Source organism: Pygocentrus nattereri, chromosome 3, assembly GCF_015220715.1.
Source record: "Pygocentrus nattereri isolate fPygNat1 chromosome 3, fPygNat1.pri, whole genome shotgun sequence".
NCBI lineage: Eukaryota > Metazoa > Chordata > Actinopteri > Characiformes > Serrasalmidae > Pygocentrus > Pygocentrus nattereri.
Window position 1 is genome coordinate 6,220,106 of NC_051213.1, and position 20,000 is coordinate 6,240,105.

At 42.5% G+C, this 20,000-nt stretch overlaps 3 protein-coding genes and 1 pseudogene across 6 annotated transcripts in view; 1 reads left to right on the forward strand and 3 right to left on the reverse strand.

The window, feature by feature from the left end:
* The window catches only part of enkur (enkurin, TRPC channel interacting protein), a 19,904-nt gene extending 19,707 nt beyond the window's left edge, over positions 1-197 (reverse strand). The window contains exon 1 of the mRNA XM_017704126.2: positions 16-197. The gene's annotated coding sequence lies outside the window, so the exon portion shown is untranslated. The remainder of the gene's footprint in view (positions 1-15) is intronic.
* Positions 198-5,469: 5,272 nt separating this feature from the next.
* Positions 5,470-5,578, reverse strand: LOC119263154 (annotated as a pseudogene).
* Positions 5,579-7,778: 2,200 nt separating this feature from the next.
* Positions 7,779-9,744, forward strand: LOC108430991 (threonine synthase-like 1). Its single transcript, XM_017703845.2, is given in 3 exon segments — positions 7,779-8,271; positions 8,274-8,692; positions 8,695-9,744. Coding segments are annotated over 3 exon segments (1,956 nt in total). The 5' UTR covers positions 7,779-7,784.
* A 4,841-nt stretch (positions 9,745-14,585) lies between these two features.
* Positions 14,586-20,000, reverse strand: part of dpp6a (dipeptidyl-peptidase 6a) — a 615,071-nt gene continuing 609,656 nt past the window's right edge. For all 4 annotated transcript variants that reach the window (XM_017705640.2, XM_017705658.2, XM_037536774.1 and 1 more), the window contains 3 exons: positions 19,850-19,922; positions 18,562-18,635; positions 14,586-15,575 (listed from right to left, as the gene is read on the reverse strand). In XM_017705640.2, the coding sequence (XP_017561129.1) occupies positions 15,426-15,575; positions 18,562-18,635; positions 19,850-19,922 (297 nt within the window). In that variant the 3' untranslated portion in view covers positions 14,586-15,425. The remainder of the gene's footprint in view (positions 15,576-18,561; positions 18,636-19,849; positions 19,923-20,000) is intronic.

The window sequence follows — 20,000 nt, forward strand, 5'->3', positions numbered from 1 at the left end:
AACAAACAAACAAACCAGGTGAGCTCAGTCAGTTGGCAAGTCTGTGCGGACGGACGTGTCCCCTCGCGGTCGCCGTACTCTGTCGTGTTTACATGGTGTTGATGGGAGCAGGCGGAGAAGCTGCTGCGGGGCTAAAACCCGCACATTTGTGGGTATTTTCCACAGGTAAATGTAAAGATATTAACCGTCGAACAGCAGCTGTGAACTTCGCCTCAGCTCTCCTGTCACCAAAGGTTCAGGTGCGCGTCTAAACCGCGTTTTACGGTAACAGCTCGGTCTTTCAGTACAGATGCTTAAAAATAGGGAAAAAAACTTGTCTTCCCGCCTAATAAAGACAACTAAACCAAGTCTAGTACACACATGTCCCAGAAATAAGACACATGTGGAGCAGTTATTAGACAGTCTGTACAGTGTCTGTTCAGCTCTGTACAAACACAATATGAGGTCCTTCTTCTTCTTCTTCTTTCGGCTGCTCCCTTTAGGGGTCGCCACAGCGGATCATCTGCCTCCATCTTGCCCTATCCACTGCCTCCTCTACTTTCACACCAACCATCTCCATGTCCACCTTCACTACATCCATAAACCTTCTCTGAGGTCTACCTCTTCTCCTTCTGCCCGGCAGCTCCATCTCCAACATTCTTTGCCCAATATATCCACTATTCCTCCTCAACACATGTCCAAATCATCTCAACCTGGCCTCTCTGGCTTTATCTCCAAACTGCTCTACCTTCACTGTCCCTCTGATCTGCTCATTTCTAATCTTGTCCAGCCTCGTCACTCCCAACAAAAATCTCAGCATCTTCATCTCCGCCACCTCCAGCTCAGCCTCCTGTCTTTTAGACAGAGCCACAGTCTCCAAACCAAACATCATAGCAGGACGCACTACTGTCTTCTAAACCTTCCCTTTCACTCTTGCTGCTATCCTTCTGTCACACATCAGCCCTGACACCCGTCTCCACCCACTCCATCCTGCCTGCACCCTCTTCCTCACCTCTTTTCTACACTGTCCATTGCTCTGGATGGTTGACCCAAGATATTTGAAGTCATCCACCTTTACGACCTCTACTCCTTGCATCTTCACCTTTCCACCTGCCTCCCTCTCATTCACACACATGTATTCTGTCTTGTCTCTACTGACCCTAATTCCTCTCCTCTCCAGCGCAAACCTCCACCTCTCCAGATTCTCTTCCACCTGCTCTCTACTCTCACCACAGATTACAATGTCATCTGCAAACATCATGGTCCATGGAGCCTCCTGCCTGACCTCATCTGTCAACCTTTCCATCACCATTGCAAACAAGAAGGGGCTCAAAGCTGATCCATGATGTAACCCCACCTTCACCTTGAAACCATTTGTCACTCCAACTGCACACCTCACCACTGTCTCACTATCCTCATACATGTCCTGCACCACCCTAACATACTTTTCAGCTACACCTGACTTCCTCATACAGTACCACAGTTCCTCTCTTGGCACCCTATCATATGCCTTCTCTAGATCCACAAAGACACAATGTAGCTCCTTCTGACCTTCTCTGTACTTCTCTACCAACACTCTCAATGCAAAAATTGCATCTGTGGTACTGAAACCAAACTGCTGCTCACTGATCTGAACCTCTCATTTTAGCCTTGCTTCAACAACTCTTTCCCATAACTTCATGGTGTGGCTCATCAACTTTATACCTCTAACGTTACTGCAGCTCTGCACATCACCCTTGTTCTTAAAAATGGGGACCAGTACACTGCTTCTCCACTCATCAGGCGTCCTCTCACTCTCCAGGAGTTTGTTAAACAACCTGGTTAAAAAGTCCACTGCCTTCTCTCCTAAACATCTCCATACCTCCACAGGTATGTCATCTGGACCAACTGCTTTCCATTCTTTTCCTTTTCAAAGCTGCCCTCACTTCCACCTTACCAATTCTCTGCACTTCCTGATCCACTATCTCTCCCCCCGTTGTCCTCCTCTCTCTCTCGTTTTCCTCATTCATTAGTTCTTCAAAGTACTCCTTCCATCTACTCAACACTCTCTGTTCACTCACTAGTACATTTCCCTTTCTATCCTTTATCAGCCTAACCTGCTGTACATCCTTTCCAGCTCTGTCTCTCTGTTTAGCCAAATGATACAAGTCCTTTACTCCTTCTTTACTGTCCAGCCTCTCATACAGCTCATCATATTCCTGAGCCTTTGCCTTTGCCACCATTCTTTTTGCTATGCGACTAGCCTCACAGCACTCCTGCCTACTTCCTTCATCTCTCTGGTTATCCCACTTTTCCTTAGCTGCCTTCTTCTTCTGAATACTCTCCTGGACTTCCTCATTCCACCACCAACTTTCCTTGTCTTCTTTCCTCTGACCAGACGAAACACCCAACACATTCTTGCCAGTTTCTCTCACCACCTTAGCTGTAGTTTCCCAGTCCTCAGGTAGCTCCTCACTGCCCCCAAGGGCCTGTTGCAATTTTTCCCTGAACTGCCTGCAACCATCCTCCTCCTTCAGCTTCCACCATCTAATCTTTGGCTCTGTCTTCACTCTCTTCCTCTTCTTTGTTTCTAATCTCATTCTACAGACAACCACCCTATGCTGCCTTGCTACACTTTCCCCTGGTACCACTTTACAATCTCCAATCTCCTTTAGGTGGCATCTCCTGCAAAGGATATAATCCACCTGTGTGCACCTCCCTCCACTCTTGTATGTCACCCTGTGTTCTTCCCTCTTCTGAAAATACGTGTTCACCACAGCCATTTCCATTCTCTTTGTAAAATCTACAACCATCTGACCTTCCGCATTTCTGTCTTTCACACCATACATACCCAGCACCACTTCATCCCCTCTGTTCCCTTCACCAACATGTCCATTGAAGTCTGCACCAATCACTAATCTCTCCTCTCTAGAGACACCATCTACCACTTCATCCATCTTACTCCAAAATTCCTCTTTCTCCTCTAACTGACAACCAACCTGTGGTGCATATGAACTGACCACATTCAAAATTACACCATCAACCTCCAACTTCAGGCTCATGATCCTGTCTGACACTTTCTTTACATCCAGAACACTTTTCCCAAGCTGTTCCTTTAGGTTTATCCCTACTCCATTTCTCTTCCTCTCTACACCATGACAGAACAGTTTGAATCCACCTCCAATGTTCCTGGCCTTGCTTCCTTTCCATCTGGTCTCCTGGACATACAGAATATCTACCTTCCTTCTCTCCATCATGTCTGCAAGCTCTCTGCCTTTACCAGTCATTGTCCCTATGTCCCAGAGTCCCTACTCTAACCTCCACACTCCTGCCTTTCCTTCTCTCTCACTGCCTTCTAACCCGCCCTCCTCCTCTCCTCTTTATGGTCTTCGACCTACAGTAGTCCAATTTCCACCAGCACCCTGCTGGTCAACAGCACCGGAGGCGATCTTTGTTAACCCGAGCCTCGACCGATCCGGTATGGCAATAATATTTGTGATCCGCATGATAGTTTTGGCACAAGTTTTATGCCAGATGCCCTTCCTGACGCAACCCTCACCATTTATCCGGGCTTGGGACCGGCACCAGAAGTACACAAAGTACACCCCTAATGGCTGGTTTCCACAATTTGAAGTCCTCTAAAACAGGCAAATCAGAGTGTTATCATATCAGACCACCATAATCCCAGAGACCACTGTATTATGAACTCATGTTATGAGTACCAAGTACTTTTCCTACATTTGGAGTAAGGGGGTAGCAAACTTGTATAAATGGTTTGTGGTTCTGTATAGACGACAATTTGAAGTCAAAAGTCCTAATCAAACTGTTGTCAACTCAGACCACCATACATAATACCCATTTGTACGCCCTCTGGACATAGAATCTGTAATATCAGCTTTGAACTCAAAAATCCCAAAACTTGTTTCATAGCAAGCATTTTCTTCTAGAATTGCTATTGAGTGACTTTGCTGCTTTACATTGAATAAGTCTTATTTTTGCTCAGTATGTTATGTGTGGTGATATTTTTGTGTGGTCACTGGAAGCTTGTTTCATGCAGTTTATACTTTTATATTCCACCAACGTCACTACCTCTCATTAGGTCAGCACCGTTCAGGTCAGACCATGTGGTTCAGGTTGCTATGGCAACTGATTGGTAACACCCCTTTGAATAGGGTAAAGGAGATTTCACCTCCAAACTGTATTTTATTTTAAATGCATATGACCTCTTTTAAAAAGGAGTATATAAATATAGTCAATTTATATTGTCATTAACTTGCATGCACTTTTTGCAGGAACTAATGGGCCATTAAAAAAAAACTTGAATTGAGGGATGTCAACTTGAAGTTTAGTTCAGTCCATGTGTATAGGGTCACCAACAGGTGCACTTTTCCAGACCTCTGCAGATGCTGAAGCATCATGTTCCATCCATTTTCTAAGCTGCTTCTCCGTCAGGGTCACGGGGGGGTGCTGGAGCCTATCCCAGCAGTCTTCGGGTGGAAGGCAGGATACACCCTGGACAGGTCGCCAGTCCATTGCAGGGCAGACAGACAAACACAGACAGTCACTCACACCCAGGGGCAATTTAGCAGGTCCAATTGGCCTGACTGCGTGTCTTTGGACTGTGGGAGGAAACCAGAGAACCCGGAGGAAACCCAGGCATCAACCCAGGCCAGATGTTGCAGGCATCAAATTCAAAATGAGTGAATATTTGCAAAAAATAATAAAGTTTATCTATTTGAACATTAAATATCTTGTCTTTGTAGTGTATTCAGTTGAATGTGGGTTGAAAAGGATTTGCAAATCATCGTATTCTGTTTTTATTTATGTTTTACACAACGTCCCAACTTCATTGGAATTGGGGTTGTAGTAGAAAGATAGATATTCTGAAAAAGATATAAGAGACATGAGCAGACAGAGCGTACCAAATCTTTATCTTTAAACCCTCATTCCTATGAGGTCACATGATTTTGGGGCATCCAAAGAGAGAATAGCTGCTGTGTTGCCTTTCATTTATTCTCTGTGTAGAATATGAAAAAGCAAACTTATGTTACCAAATTAACATCTACAACCCAACATGTCATTAATGCAAATTCCTACTGTAATATCACTCCAGAGAGAGTGTTCTTCAGGAAAACGGTGGTCTGAATTGAACACTTTCATTTGCCATTTTTATGGGACTTCAAATTGTGGTCTGTATAGAGCCGAATAGACACTTTTCATAAGTCAAGTGATACTTTTTTAATCCCACCTCCACATTTAACCCTGCTGTAAAGTGAAACACCACATACACACTAGTGGATACACACACACTAGGGGGCAGTGAGCACACTTGCCCGGAGCGGTGGGCAGCCCTATCCATGGCTCCTAGGGAGCAGTTGGGGGTTAGGTGTCTTGCTCAAGGACACCTCAGTCATGGACTGTCAGCTCTGGGGATCGAACCGGCAACCTTCTGGTCACAGGGCCAGTTCCCTAACCTCCAGCCCACGAACGCAGTCCCCCACGTCCCGAAATCAGTCGAGATTCCTGCATTTGAGGAATTCGCAAGGGTCAGCACCACCCAAGTGCAACGGCAGAGCCTCGCCCTGGGTGAACAGCCTTCGCGATGATGGTATCGCCCCTGCCAGGGGCTACCCCATTTTGCTACTCCATTACTCCAAATTCCTACAGTAAAAGTACTTGGTACTCATACCATGAGTTCATTATACAGTGGTCTTTGGGATTATGGTGGTCTGATATGATAACACTCTGATTTGCCTGTTTTACAGGACCTCATATTGTGTTTGTACAGAGCCGAACAGACACTGTACAGACTGTCTAATAACTGCTCCACATGTGTCTTATTTCTGGGACATGTGTGTACTAGACTTGGTTTAGTTGTCTTTATTATGCTGGAAGACACGTTTTTCCCCTATTTTAAACGTCTGTACTGAAAGACCGAGCTGTTACCGTAAAACGCGGTTTAGACGCGCACCTGAACCTTTAGTGCGACAGCGCGACCAAGCTTTTTCTAAGGATTGAATTTTGCCGTTCCACCTTAAATGGTGCTGCAGTTATTATTACTACGCATCAGGCGCCACACTGTAACTGCCGCTGTTTAAGGTGGAACGGGTACATTAGAACAAGAAGCCGACGAATCCTAACTTTTTAGGCACTTACAGGCTGGGAGAGTAATCGCGTTTTATGTCATTAGTTACAGGTTTGACTTCTAACGATTATAAAAACAAGATAATTGAGATAAATTAATTGATTAATTGATAATTGAGATTATTGTGCTGCATTCAGTTCTGCATTGAGGCTCTTAGTTTGTCTTGTGTGATAAATCCAGCAATCGAAATTATAAATCCAATTTATTTTTATAAATATTATTATTATTTAAACGTGTATACACGCTATATATATATATATATATATATATATATATAGAGAGAGAGAGAGAGAGAGAGAGAGAGAGAGATAGATATTGTGTATACACTCCTACCTTATCAGTCCTAAAGTCAATCTAAAGTCAGAGATGACAGCTCATCTGCTCCAGCACAGTTTGTTGGTTGGTGCACTGTTCTCAGTCCAGCAGTGACACTGAGGTGTTTAAAAACTCCAGCAGCACTGCTGCGTCTGATCCACTCAGACCAGCACAACACACACTAACACACCACCGCCTCATCAGTGTTACTGCAGTGCTGAGAATGATCCACCACCCAAATAGTACCTGCTCTGTGAGGGTCCATGGGGGTCCTGACCACTGAAGAACAGGGTAACAGAGTATCAGAGAAACAGATGGACTACAGTCTGTAACTGTAGAACTACAGAGTGCAGCTATACAGTAAGTGGAGCTGATAAAGTGGACAGTGAGTGTAGAAACAGGGAGGTGGTCACGATGTTACGCCTGATCGGTGTGGATGTTTTTACTTTCTTTTTGTCATTTTTTACTTATTTTTTTTACTTGTTTTTCAGAATTACGTTTAAAGTTGAAGGAAGTCCACTGTTAAAAAGACAATTATTTATTTATTTTTAAGTACAGTAAATGCTTATGCTAAATGATGTTTGCAGAGTCAATGAATAATCGTATCAAATAATCATTGGTGTTGACAAAATAATCGTGATTATGATTTGTACCTTAATCAAGCTGGCCTAGTGGATTGTGTCATAACACGTTGGCTTGCCATGACGAGATAAAGAGTTTTTAAGCTCAACACAGATGTTTTCTGGATAGCCAACAGTCTTATAACTATGATGCGTATTCAGAGGAATTAAAAATCTTGAGCCATTTTTCTGGGCAATATGACAACATTTACCATGAATGTGATTAATTCTGTTGGATGGAGTGCAGTGATAGTATGTAAAGCGTTTAATAAAAATCATTTGTACTCATTTCTTTTAAATATATATTTTTTAAATATACTGACAATAGTTTGCCTGATCCAACATATGGGATGTCAAAAAATGAGTACAAATGACTTTTCATGGTTTTGGATAGTAAACAAAATGACCTTTTTCATTATAGACATCACAACCCCTGGTTCCCATCATGACCACTATAAGGGAATCTTAGGGATCTTAAGGGAGTCTTGTTTGCATGGCCTTGTTTGCCTCTCACCTCTCAGTGATTTAATTATGCAGAAATTTATCATTTATTTTGATTTTTATCCACAGATCCTGCCTAAAATCACGATTTCAAGATGGTGTCTAGATATGTCTGACGTTTCTTTGGAAAAATGGGAAAAATGAGCTACAACCAATTCTTCTCTCCTGCTGGTTCTTCTTCATGCATAGCAACAGCACAGCTGTCCATGAAGAGCCCTCGGTCAGTAGAGAGAAACATTCTTCTTATGGGTCCCCCCGGGGCGGGGAAGACCTCTGTAGGCTGCATTTTGGCTGACAGGCTTGGAATGCCCATCATTGACATAGACGATGATGTTCTGGAGAGGATGTGGGGGATGCCTGTGGCGGAGAAGCTGGCTGAAGTCGGAGGGGAGCGTTTTTTGGATGAAGAGGGCCAGGCTGTGTGTAATTCCTCTGCCACTGGGTGCGTGATCTCGCTGACCGGCTCCAATCCGCTCCACCCGGACACCATGCTCCACCTGAAACTTTCTGGACTCGCTGTGTATGTTGACGTGGATGAAGATGACATTATCAAGAGGCTCTCCAGAATGAAAGTGAACAGGATCGTGGGTCAGGATTCTGGTGTCTCCATGAGGGAGACTTTACAGTACAGGAAGCAGTTTTATGAGAAGTGGTCAGACACAGTGTTCTGCGGTAGAGGGGAGAGTCTTGAGGAAGTGGTGGAGAAGGTCCTTCAAGTTCTGGCTAGATATCAGAGTCAGAGACTTTTACCTCAACGAGGAGCCAGCCTGGACCATCTGGTGGCCTGAAGTTCTTCGGCGATGTTGTTGTGGAGGGACTAGCTCCAGATGGAGGCCTGTATGTGCCTAGTAAAGGCTTCCCGAAACTGGAACCTTCTGAATGGCTCAGATTAGCCAAAATGTCTTATCCTGAGCGAGCGCTAGTCATACTGGAAAAGTGCATACATCCGATGCATATCTCTCCTTTAGAGCTTCGCTCCATGGTGAACCGGGCCTATGGGGAGAACTTTGCCAGTGAATCAGTAGCACCTGTTAAACAGCTGACTGAGGAACAGTATGTCCTGGAGCTCTTCCATGGCCCAACCGCATCCTTCAAAGACCTGGCCTTGCAGTTAATGCCGCAGATATTTGCCCACTGCCTTCCGCAGATGTGCAGAATTACCTGGTCCTGGTGGCCACGTCTGGAGATACAGGCAGTGCTGTTCTCCGTGGGTTCAGCATCCTTAAAGGGAGTGACAGGATTGGTTCGTTGGTGTTTTTCCCAGAAGATGGGGTGAGCCTCATTTAGAAACTGCAGATGACCGCATATAAGGAAGGAAACGTCCGGTCTGTGAGCGTCCTTTCTGACTTCGACTTCTGCCAGAGGAGCATCAAGAGGATGTTTGGACACTCTAGCCTGACTGGTCACTTGGCTGTTGAGTATGCTACTGTTCTAAGCACGGCTAACTCCATAAACTGGGGACGCTTGCTTCCGCAGGTTGTTTACCACTGCTCTGCGTACCTGGACCTGCTCAGAAGGGGAGCGGTCACATTCGGCAATCCGATTGACGTCTGCATCCCCACCGGAAACTTCGGCAATGCCATGTCCGCAATCTATGCGAAACAAATGGGCATTCCAATAAGGAACTGTGTAATCTCTGACTTCATCTCTACCGGACAGGATGATCTACGTGGCAGGAAGCTGGTTGTATCAATTTCTCCCGCTATTGACATTCTGAAGTCCTCAAATCTCGAGAGGTTCATGTATCACACCTCCGGTGGGGACATCGATCTTGTCCGAGGTTTGTTTATGAGCCTTGAGAAGCAGCAGTGTTTTGCAGTGTCTGAGGACTTACTGCAGAGGATACAGCAGGACATCCAGGCTGGCTGGTGCTCAGAGGAAGACTGTCTGACCACCATCCACAAAGTATACTCTGAAACAGGCTATATAATGGACACCCACACAGCTGTGGCCAAAGCGGTGGCTGACCGGATGCATGACAGGACGTGTCCTCTCGTGTTGTGCTCCACCGCACACTACGGCAAGTTTGCCAAGGCTGTTCTCAAAGCTCTCCAATGCTCCAGCATTCCAGATCACCCTGTGGAGCAGCTAAACATGCTCTGCTCTATTGGCGGTATAGAGAAAATGCACAAAGCTCTGTATAAGTGCCTGAGAGATGGACTGAACCAGCCTCATACAGTGTGCCTTCTGAATGTTTATATGTAACGTTGAGTGTAAATCAGAAAAAATCCATTTTCTTTGACGATTATTTTGCCACCATGAATAAAAACGTTTTAGGGGAAACCTTTGTAAGAACTATCATGACACAATGTCTAGGGCATCAGGCCGTGAATTCATAACCATTTCATGTAGTAACTCTCTGTGAGGGAGCTTTTAGAGGCGGACGTCTGGTTCCTATCACCACCACTGTGAACAGTTCTGACTCCGTAAGTTTCTCTTGAACAGCATTTCACACCAAACCGCTCAGAATGACTCTGTTTACATTTTAACCTTTTAATGATGCAGATATTTTTTAAAAATTGGTGGAATTCCTCATTATGGAGGATGGTACTTTTCAAACCTGTCCACTAGATGGTGCTGTCTACCTGCGTTATCTAAAATTACTTTTTTTAAGGCCTAAAAATTCACAGTCCACGCTTCATAACTGTATAACTTGCACACTAGTTTGACTAGTTGCTGAATAGTAATAATAGTAACTGATTATTAATTAGCCTGCAGTTTAAGGGAATATGTCAGTGTTATTGAAGTCCATGACTGTACAGTTTAGTGTGTTCTCAGTTTCTGATACATTTGATTTTACTAAGCAGCGTATTATTTTCATAAAAAAAAAGATTTATAAAGCTACTTTAATACGTTCTCAAATGTAATAAGATAAAATGAATGTATTAAATAAATTATAATGACAATGTCTAATAAAATAATTCTGCTGTCGGTCAGTGCACACATAGTTACAGGAGGTCAACCTAGTATGGTAGTACTAAAAGTAATAACACTATAGTAGTCATAATAGTGTGGTAGTATTGATAATAACAGATTAATAATAACCCTGTTTAGAGAACAGTGTTATTCAAGCCCATGACTGTACAGTTTAGTGTGTTCCCTGTTTCTGATACACTTGATTGAATTATTTAATTATTATTTTTTACAGGCTGCAAACAGTCGCTTAAAATTGTATAAAACTACAGATAATACATTCTCAAATGCAATAACATAAAATGAATGTATGACATAAAACATTATGAAGACATAAGTAATATAAAATAACTTTATTCTGCTGTTTTTATTTTAGTCATATAGTCATATTGCTGCTGTTGGTCAGTGGTTCAGCTTGAGTGGCTTTGCGCTGTTGTATTAAGATATTTTGCTTTTCTGCCAGTTTCTCACACAGCTTGTTTGGTTCTTTATGGCATTACTTGATCTCAGTTTCATTAAGTGAAGTCTGAAATATCTGGAGAAACTTGCACGCAACTCTGTGTTGCTTGAAACTTACACGAAACTTACAGAAAGTTGCACTTGAGTTGTATAATGTAAAGCATCCTCCAGCCCATTTGAAGTTTGTTTTGCTGCAACTTCTGTAATGTATCAGTACGTTCAGTTTTAAAAATAATCAGTATTTTTGGTTCTTAATATCATTACTTGATCTCTGTTTCATTGGTTTTACTCATGCTGACCACAGTCTTGCTGTAGATTCATTTCAAATTTAAAACAGTGGAATATCAGAACTATCCGGAAAGCTTTGTGTTGCTTGAAACCTACATGAAACCTACATGAACTTCTCCTCCAACTCATTTGAAGCTTGTTTTGCCACAACCTTCCGTAATGTGTCAGTACGAAATCCTTCTTTGTGAGTTAGCCTACTCTCCTGCCTGTGAGCACTGTATGTTCACATTTGCTAAATTAGGGTCAGAAAGACAAACAACACCCCATGATGGTAAAATAATGTTTATTCTGGCAGATGCCTTCATGCCACATTCCACAATGTGCCTCCTCCAAAGATTTGGTCAACAAAGTGATGAGCCTCTGGTTTTGCTGTGTGAAGTGGAATCCCATTACTCCTCCACCCGTTTCCACTGTTCATCATGAAAAGTCCACAGTAATAAGCAGAAACACCATCGATCTCTGAGCCTCCAGCTTCGTCCAGTCCGCGGGCCGAAGCAGGAGAACAAGAACGTTAACGTTCAAAATGCCGTATGTACAGGTAACACTCAGATATTAAGAGACTTAAATGATATTCGAGTAACATTTATACACCGAGCTGACGAGACTGGGATTTCACTCACAAAACTACTGTAAATGAAATACAGGTCGGTAAAGAACATTCAAGCTGTCAAAAAATACTACATGGAATATTCGAGCATTAAAAAATAGCTTGGAGTTGCAAAAAGATTTGCCAGCATGCACAATGAATGCATCAAGATTGAACATGAACGTTTCATTCAAATGAAGTGATGAAACAAATTTGAGCCTCAAGAGCTTTCAAAAATGCAAAAAAAACAAACAAACAAAAAAACAACCAAACATTTTTTCAGGTGCAGTGCTGCGCAAAAAAGTACAGAACTTCTGCTGCATTCGACTGAAGCTCCTAACTCAGAATTTAACTCAGAATTTCAGAATTCAGGAGAAGCCAATGAAGGCACCTTCCTAACTGGGAATTCTTGCTCAGAAAGCCGGGAAGGTTCTGCACATGAGGTGCTGCTAACGCACTCAATCGTAATAAAGTACCACTTTACTCTCAAAGGAGATTAGTAGTAGTTTCCTTATAGCGCTTACCATATAGACAGTCAAATCTATTCATTGACCATGAAGTCAGCTGTTTTGAGAAGATATCTACATTCTGAATGGTACAGTTATCACTCATATCATTGACGTTTGCCGGCCAGCTTGTTTCTAACAATCAAAGGGGAAAACTCAGTGGGTGTCGTGACCGAACGTTGCTCTAAAGTTCAGAAAAGTCCCAATTCAGGAGTTGCATCCTTCGGATGCCTCACTTCACGGCTGTACTGATATAAAGACGCCTTGATATACGGCCGAGAAGTGTGTCATTTTCTTTGGCAACGAAGGATCTGAACGGTGACTGAGGAGAAACTTTACATGTAAGTATTGGGTTGAATAGCGAACGATACAAATGTTAAAAAAGCCAATGTAGGCTTCCAAAAACTAACGTTTTGTTTTATTTGAGTGAGCAAGGAGTCGATAGAGAGAAGCATCTCCAGCTCTAATAAACATAAAAAGACGAAAAACTTAAATCAAAGTTTTTGGCTGCATCTTTAAAGAACTTGACACGAACGGCGTTCCATGATGCGACTTGTAACAACGGGACCAGCGGTGCTGTGAAGCAAACGGGAAATCTGCCGTAGAGCAGACCTCATTCCGGTTGAGCCTTCGCAGGTCTACGCAGCCTTTGAAGGACGCCTTCATAGTCCACGTCCTTCCACGGTTGCAGTCCCTGAATTTCTGGGAGTTCTACATACGTCACTGACTATGAGTCACAGTCTAACCAGGGTTTGGTCTGTTGTTCGGAATGGAAAACAGTAGCGGCAGCTTTATGTCAGGACTCATTACCGAAAGGTTCCCAGTAAAACTATTACAAAGTAAAATGTAGGCCTGTGTGTAAACATGTCGTACAAACTTCCAATAAAACAACCTATTTTACAAGCTTTTGTTTCTGAGGGCTAAAAGTGTTAATGTGGCTCAAGGTTACTTCAGTGCTAACTCACTTCTAGAAACTACCACTAGCAAAAACTCGCACTATTGTAGCGATCCGAGTTTTGCCGTTTTATGGTGCGAACTGCAGGCCTATCTCTAGCACAGAGGAGAATTCCCGCTCTAACATCTTTCGGTTTACTCAAACGCTAGAGATCACTCCCGAGCCAGAACGAACGGGTTAAATCATGGTTTATAACCGCTAAAACACTTTTAAGATATAATAATACATTCACATCCTGAACACAGAACAGCATAAAACATTTTTACATTGCTGTTATGTTTTTAAGAGCTTTTAAACTCGAATTATAGGAGTTTAAAACGGCGCCTCGTCCTGTGAGCGCGAACAGCCGATGAGCTGCCCCGCTTGCTAACCAATCAGCACTCAAAACCCGTTTGCTGTAGAAAAAAGGAAACATGCAGGTACGATTTCTTTCCTTTCTTGGTTAAATGCATCCTTCTACTTTCTAAAACTAAAGGAACGCTCTAGGCAAGTGATTAGAAACTATTTTAACTTTTCAGTTTTAGCCCTTGAGCTCCATTCACTCCCATTCATTGAGGGCTCACTCGGGGGCTGTTTTTGATATAACGGGGGAAATAGGAAGTGGCCAGGCTCCTCATAAGCCGGCTCTATCTCTAGTCCTAACAGTGCAAACTCACGGCTTCCACGCTTCCACTTACGAGCTCGGCCGAACGCAGCAATAGTTTTATTTCTATGAGCGTGAAATTCCTGACATCTAGATTTTTCTTTCATTGGCATTTTTCTTATTCTATCTCCATTGCGCAGCACTGTATCCCATTAACACTCTCTTGGTAATATTATAATTTATCTTATGTACAGGTTAGTTTTGGGCGTTATTAACAAAAGTTCTATAAAGTGGCTCTTCACACCCAAATGTGGGCGTGCCTTGGTTTAATACTGAGGTAAAGTTGAAATAATAAATTAGAATATCATGCTTCTTCATAACAAAGTCCCTTTTAATGGGCAAAATGGTATTTTAGCATGACATCGAAGCATCTGCTCACTGATTCAAACATGCACAAAATAAAGAGTCCTTTAAATTAAAGTCCACACTGAGACATGATATATTCACTAATGGTATATCATGGAATGTCTTCAACAGCAGTTGAGTTCTAGTGCACGGATGACGTAATTCCAGTGTCTGGTGGTTCCGAAATGAGCCTTAAATGACTGGTGGTGTATTTAAGGAGGCTCCTTGTGAAGGACTGCTTGCTCCCACAGTAAGGCACAGTGACTAAAACTAGATTATGTGCTTGGTTTAGCACTGAGAGACTACCACACCAAATAAAAGTTGAGCCAAGATCCAACAGTCTTCCAAAACTGTGATGGTCTATGCAGGTGATTAAATAAATATGCTATGTCTTTTTTTTTTTTTGTTCACTTGAAATTTAGGTCTTCAACACTGATTTTAAATACATACTTGAGGCTACAAGGTTTCCAAGATCAGGACGAAAGTTGAACACTGAAAAACAAGTTTATTGATACCCAAGTAGATGTTCTTTTTTTTGTGTGCTACTTTACATCAGAACGACAGACACAAGCACGATCAGACATGAGAGCTTCTTATTTTTTTTTTCTCAAAGTACAACCCCAACCCCGACCCCGACCCTCCCTCCCCAAACCCAGAATATCTTCCCAACTCCCAAACCAGCACCATCAGCAGAGTCTTCACGCTCAGTCTCCAGACTTTGTGCTATAAAACCCCTCTTTCCTTTGAGTCTGAAGGAAGGTTGTAGCGGGGCGAGGGCATCGATGGTAACTGCCTCCAGTATTCCGTTAACATCAACGTCAGAGCAGCTTGTCCATCAAAAATGACAGACAGGCCGGAGACCACCTCCTCCTCCTCGTTCTCTTGGCCCCCTGACCCCCTGGCCTGCTGAAGAGGCAGTTTGGGTCATCAGCCAGACGTCTGCAGTCTGCAGATCCAAAGTCTAGCAGCAGGGGAGCAGCAGGGGACGAAAAGCAAGCATCCACCGGGGGGCAGTCTCGGGTTACAGTGGGCTTAATGATGACGATGACCTTGGAAGGCAAACTGGGGGGAAAATATTTTAAAAATGAGAAGAAAAACAAAAACGGAGGTCTGAAAAATGGATGGGTTGCATAAAGTGTGGCAAAAGGAGCTGGCTTTGTGCTTGGGTGCCGTGGGCCAGAGGGGGTGTGGCTAACCCTCGTCTTCGCTCTCCTCCTCCAGAGCCTCCTCAAAGATGTAGTCCGGTAGTCTGAAGCATTCTTCGAAAAAGTTGACCAGAGACTGGCTGAGGTGCTGCCTTGTCTCCTCGTTGTGGATGAAGTGACCTTCGTCTGGGTAGATCTGGCATGGGATAAAAACATTAGTGAGGTCGATGCTGACGGTACATTATACTGGACTCAAAACAGCTCGGATTAAAGCAACGGCTGGACCAAAAATCAATGTACACAAATGTAGGCAAGACATGCTTGGTGTCCTACATGTGCTTCTTCAACTGCACTGCAGTTGACGTAGCTAATAGTGATGTGCAACTGTCTTAAAATCTCTCTGATTTTATGGGTTTTGCTCACCAGCCACTTCATTATGTCCACCTCCTCACTCATTGTCCACTTTATCAGCTCCACTTACTGCACTTTGTAGTTCTACAGTTACAGACTGTAGTCCAGCTGTTTCTCTGATACTTTAGTAGCCCCCTTTTACTCTGTTCTTCAGTGGTCAGGACCCCCACAAAGCAGGTACTATTTGGGTGGTGGATCATTCTCAGCACTGCAGTGACACTGACGTTGTGGTGGAGTGTGAGTGTGTGTTGTGCTGGTCTGAGTGGATGAGACAGCAGTGCTGCTGGAGTTTTTAAACACCGTGTCCACTCACTGTGTTACTAACAAGTCTAACGTTAACATCAGCATAGTCCGAGGAATGTTTGATGATTTAGGCTAACCTGGTGGCTTTTAAGCTTCCATAACTTGTCAGCTATATTAGCCTCGTGGCTTCAGTGCAAGGCTAGAGAAGCAAACCTCAGGCACCAAACATGTTTCAACTACGTTTGTGGTGCAAAACTGATTTTCTCCCCAAACTATAAACTATAAATACTCTAATAGGGATTCACTTGCACAGCGCTAACCGACGCCGATTAGCAGTCGCTTATTAAGAGCAGCATTTCCGTTACTGAGTGACCTCAGGTCAAGGGAAAATCACTAGAAAGGGTGATTAACGATGTTCTTTCGGAAGGTAGGAGGTCATGGCTTGTCAAAACACGAAGGGTCATAGTTTGGTCACACACCAGCGTGGCCGACGCGTCTCCTCATTCCAAGATAAAGCAGCCATCTTCCTCATTAGCATGCTATTACATGAGAGGAGCAGTCCTGCACAGTAACGGTCATAAAGTTCCCGCAGAGTATCTGACCCTAATTATTTCCAGAGTTATTCAACATCCATCAGTTAAAAGAGGGCCTATCAGGGAGCAGAGAGCAAGGGATTCTCCGAGCATACCGCTGTAATTGGATTAGCTGGTGTGCAGGCCTGTATAATCTCTTTAAGGGAGCTGCAGACTACGTGAGTGCTCTAATCCTCCTCTTGATGGGGGCAGATCATGCTGCCACAGGAACACAGGGGATCAGTGCTGGTGTGGTTGGGTTGTCTGGTTTAGATGAGCAATCAAGTCTTTGAAAGTGAAAAGGGGACAGTGTGACGCGTGAAAAGTGTGTGCTACCTGTACAGGATGTGTTATTTTTATATTAGAACAAAAACGTCCAAAAAAAGAAGGGAAAAAAAATTCAAGCATTTTTTCAGCTTAGAAGAATGTTGGAAAGCGATAATTAGTGCTAGTGATGGTTTTTTCCCAGTTAATTATATTATATGTCATTTTTTCAGTTTTTTGACATAATTAGAAACCGTTCTTTACATTGTGTGTACATTTCACGATGAATGGACTAAAAGAAACGGCCCAAAATGACTTGGAAAAACTTCCATTAAAAGTATTTTCCTTTTCCTCTATTCCTTTTTGGAGATACAATGTTTTCTTCCATCAACAGCATTTTGTGTGTGTATATATATATATATATAAATAGGGAGTGTGTTATCGCAAAATAACATCACAGCTGTGATTTGGTCACAGGCACGTGCTGAAGGCGTGATGTTATTGGTGATAACTCCCTCCTCGAGTGTCTCTACTGCTTTAATACAGCAGTTAAATAAATACAGTAAGAAATGAATAAACTGGCCGTGAACGCGGCGTTTAATATGTTTTAATGTTCAGCTCCTTCCTCCTAATTATAGCTCCTTAACGAGCAGCTTGTTGCTACGTCAGAGTAACGAGCTCCACCCACTCGCTGCTCAGCCGGCAGTTCGTTCTCCAGCTCCACACAGACCGACTGACAGTTTGGGAATTTAGTGTCGTCTCGTCTTCAGAGTCGGACCAAATCGGCTGTCGGTCAGATGTGACCTTAACAGTGTCCGTTTTCTGTTTGCGGCAAAGTAAGAAGTAAAAATGTTCAGATGGCTGGAGCGTCTCCTACAGCTGTCAAAGTCGTTGCTTAGCAACGGTGTCTCAGCGGAGTGATACAGTATTTCTCAAAGACCTGTGATGTTATGGTGAAATACCAGCGTCTATCAACCAATCAGCTCGCTATATATATATATATATATATATATATATATATATATATATATATATATATATACATTCACCAAGGTACAAACAATGTAAAATTTATTAAGAGGACTGGTATGATATTATCTATGAAATCTTTGTAAAGGCTCCATTAGGCTCCAGGAAGCTAATTTAAGGAATACTGGGAGAATTGGAAAATGTATATGATCCCGAAAATGCCCCTCTTATGTCTGAATTTGTTTGAAAGTGTTTATTTATTTTCAATTTTTCAAGTTTTCTCTATCTATAATCAGCAGCCCAGGTTCTATCTTTGAGTTCACGTACACATAAGATAGGAGACAATTACAGACAACATTGTAAACTGACATTATACTATTAAACGATTCTAAATAAAGAAAATGTAAATAAATAAATACATACATACAGATATACATACATAATATGAGCCGAAGTTTGTTAAGCGTAGAGGAGGTGTTTATTATTTTCACTTGGAAAATCAACAAAACACGTTGACAAACTTTTTCATATGGCTGGATGTGTGTAAATACCTTATATATACGTCAGCATGTGAAACTCTTTTCTTGTAGCAGCACATTTAGAAAGTAATGACTCTTTTTTTTTACTCCTACAGCACTTAACCTTCTGGAACAGCATAAACCTCTGAATCAGTAAGGCATCGTCCGTTCACACAGCCGTCACAGACACAGGTGGTCTTATTACCTGTAGAGTGTAGTTGGCTTTCTCGCTGATTAGCTTGGAGATGAATTTGGCCGTGTGCTGAAAATGTACTTTCTCTGCAAAGGAAAAAGAGAACATTTACATTTAGCGGACACGAGCGACTTAATTAACCACCAGCAGGGGCAGCGTCCATGAGGCAGCTGGAGGTTAAGTGCTTTGCTCAAGGACACAGCAGCAGGGATCAGCTGGGATCCAATCCATGACGCCTAGAGCCAAGTTCTCTGGCTGCTGTACTGCCATAGCCACCTGAAAGGTGTGTTTTACAGCACTGGCACAGTAAAGATATTGTTTTAATCCATCCAAGTGCTGATCCAAACAGAAAATGCTGATTCCAGGTGTTTTTGGCACTAGTAATTTTAACATATTTGTCTTAATGACGAAGATATATGTATATATATATATATATATATATATATATATATATATATAAGTAGATATGTATATCTACTGGGTTTGTATCAGTATCAAATTAAAAGACAGCTAGTTAGTGTGTTTACAAACATTTAATAATCTCATCATAATTGTATCTTTGCAGTTATCTGATTATTCAAATGGTCGTGGAAACACCATACTCTGATCTAGAAATCTGATTAAGAAATCTGATAAAGAGGCTGGATTTCAGCCCAGTAATCAGATTTCTCAGTGCATGTGAGCTCTTACTCTGATTTCTTTCAGGTTTCTCAGTCTGCGCATGTGTGAAAACAGGAGGCAGTACCGGAAATAGGCGAGCGGCGTTGCTGCGAGACACAGCAAAGCACTTTTGGAGCGATACTAAAACCAAATTGAAATATTCTCCGTCTTCTAGATGATGTATGTTCATATTTTCAGATAAAGTGGTGTGATGTTTTTTTTAGGCAGCGGCATAAAGTTTGAGTTTTAAGTTATGCTAATCTCCTCTCGAGTTTATTGGCTGGTTTTAAAGCAGAAATCTGATTACTGTCTGACTCATGTAGCCCTGGAGTTTCCTATTATCTGATTACTCAAGTGCATGTAAACGCATTGATCGGATTACTGACAAAATCGGATTTTCTGCAGTTATCCGATTTTTAAATGCATGTAAACGCATTGATCGGATTACTGACAAAATCGGATTTTCTGCAGTTATCCGATTTTTAAATGCATGTAAACGCATTGATCGGATTACTGACAAAATCTGATCTTCTGCAGTTATCCGATTTTTAGGGGCCTGTAAACGCACTCAGTGATATATCACCCATCCTTAAAGTGTTCACAGCTTGAAAAAACAGTGATCAGTGAGGAATAAACCTACCGTCTGCAGTCGGATGAATGATCAAAAACTTCTTATCCACAAACTGAGATGCCCGGTATGCAAGATTGGTCATCTGTGGATGGAGCCAGGAAACGGCACAAACTTCACAAATAAAAGTCACCAAACGTAAAGTGCATTTATCTGAATTGGC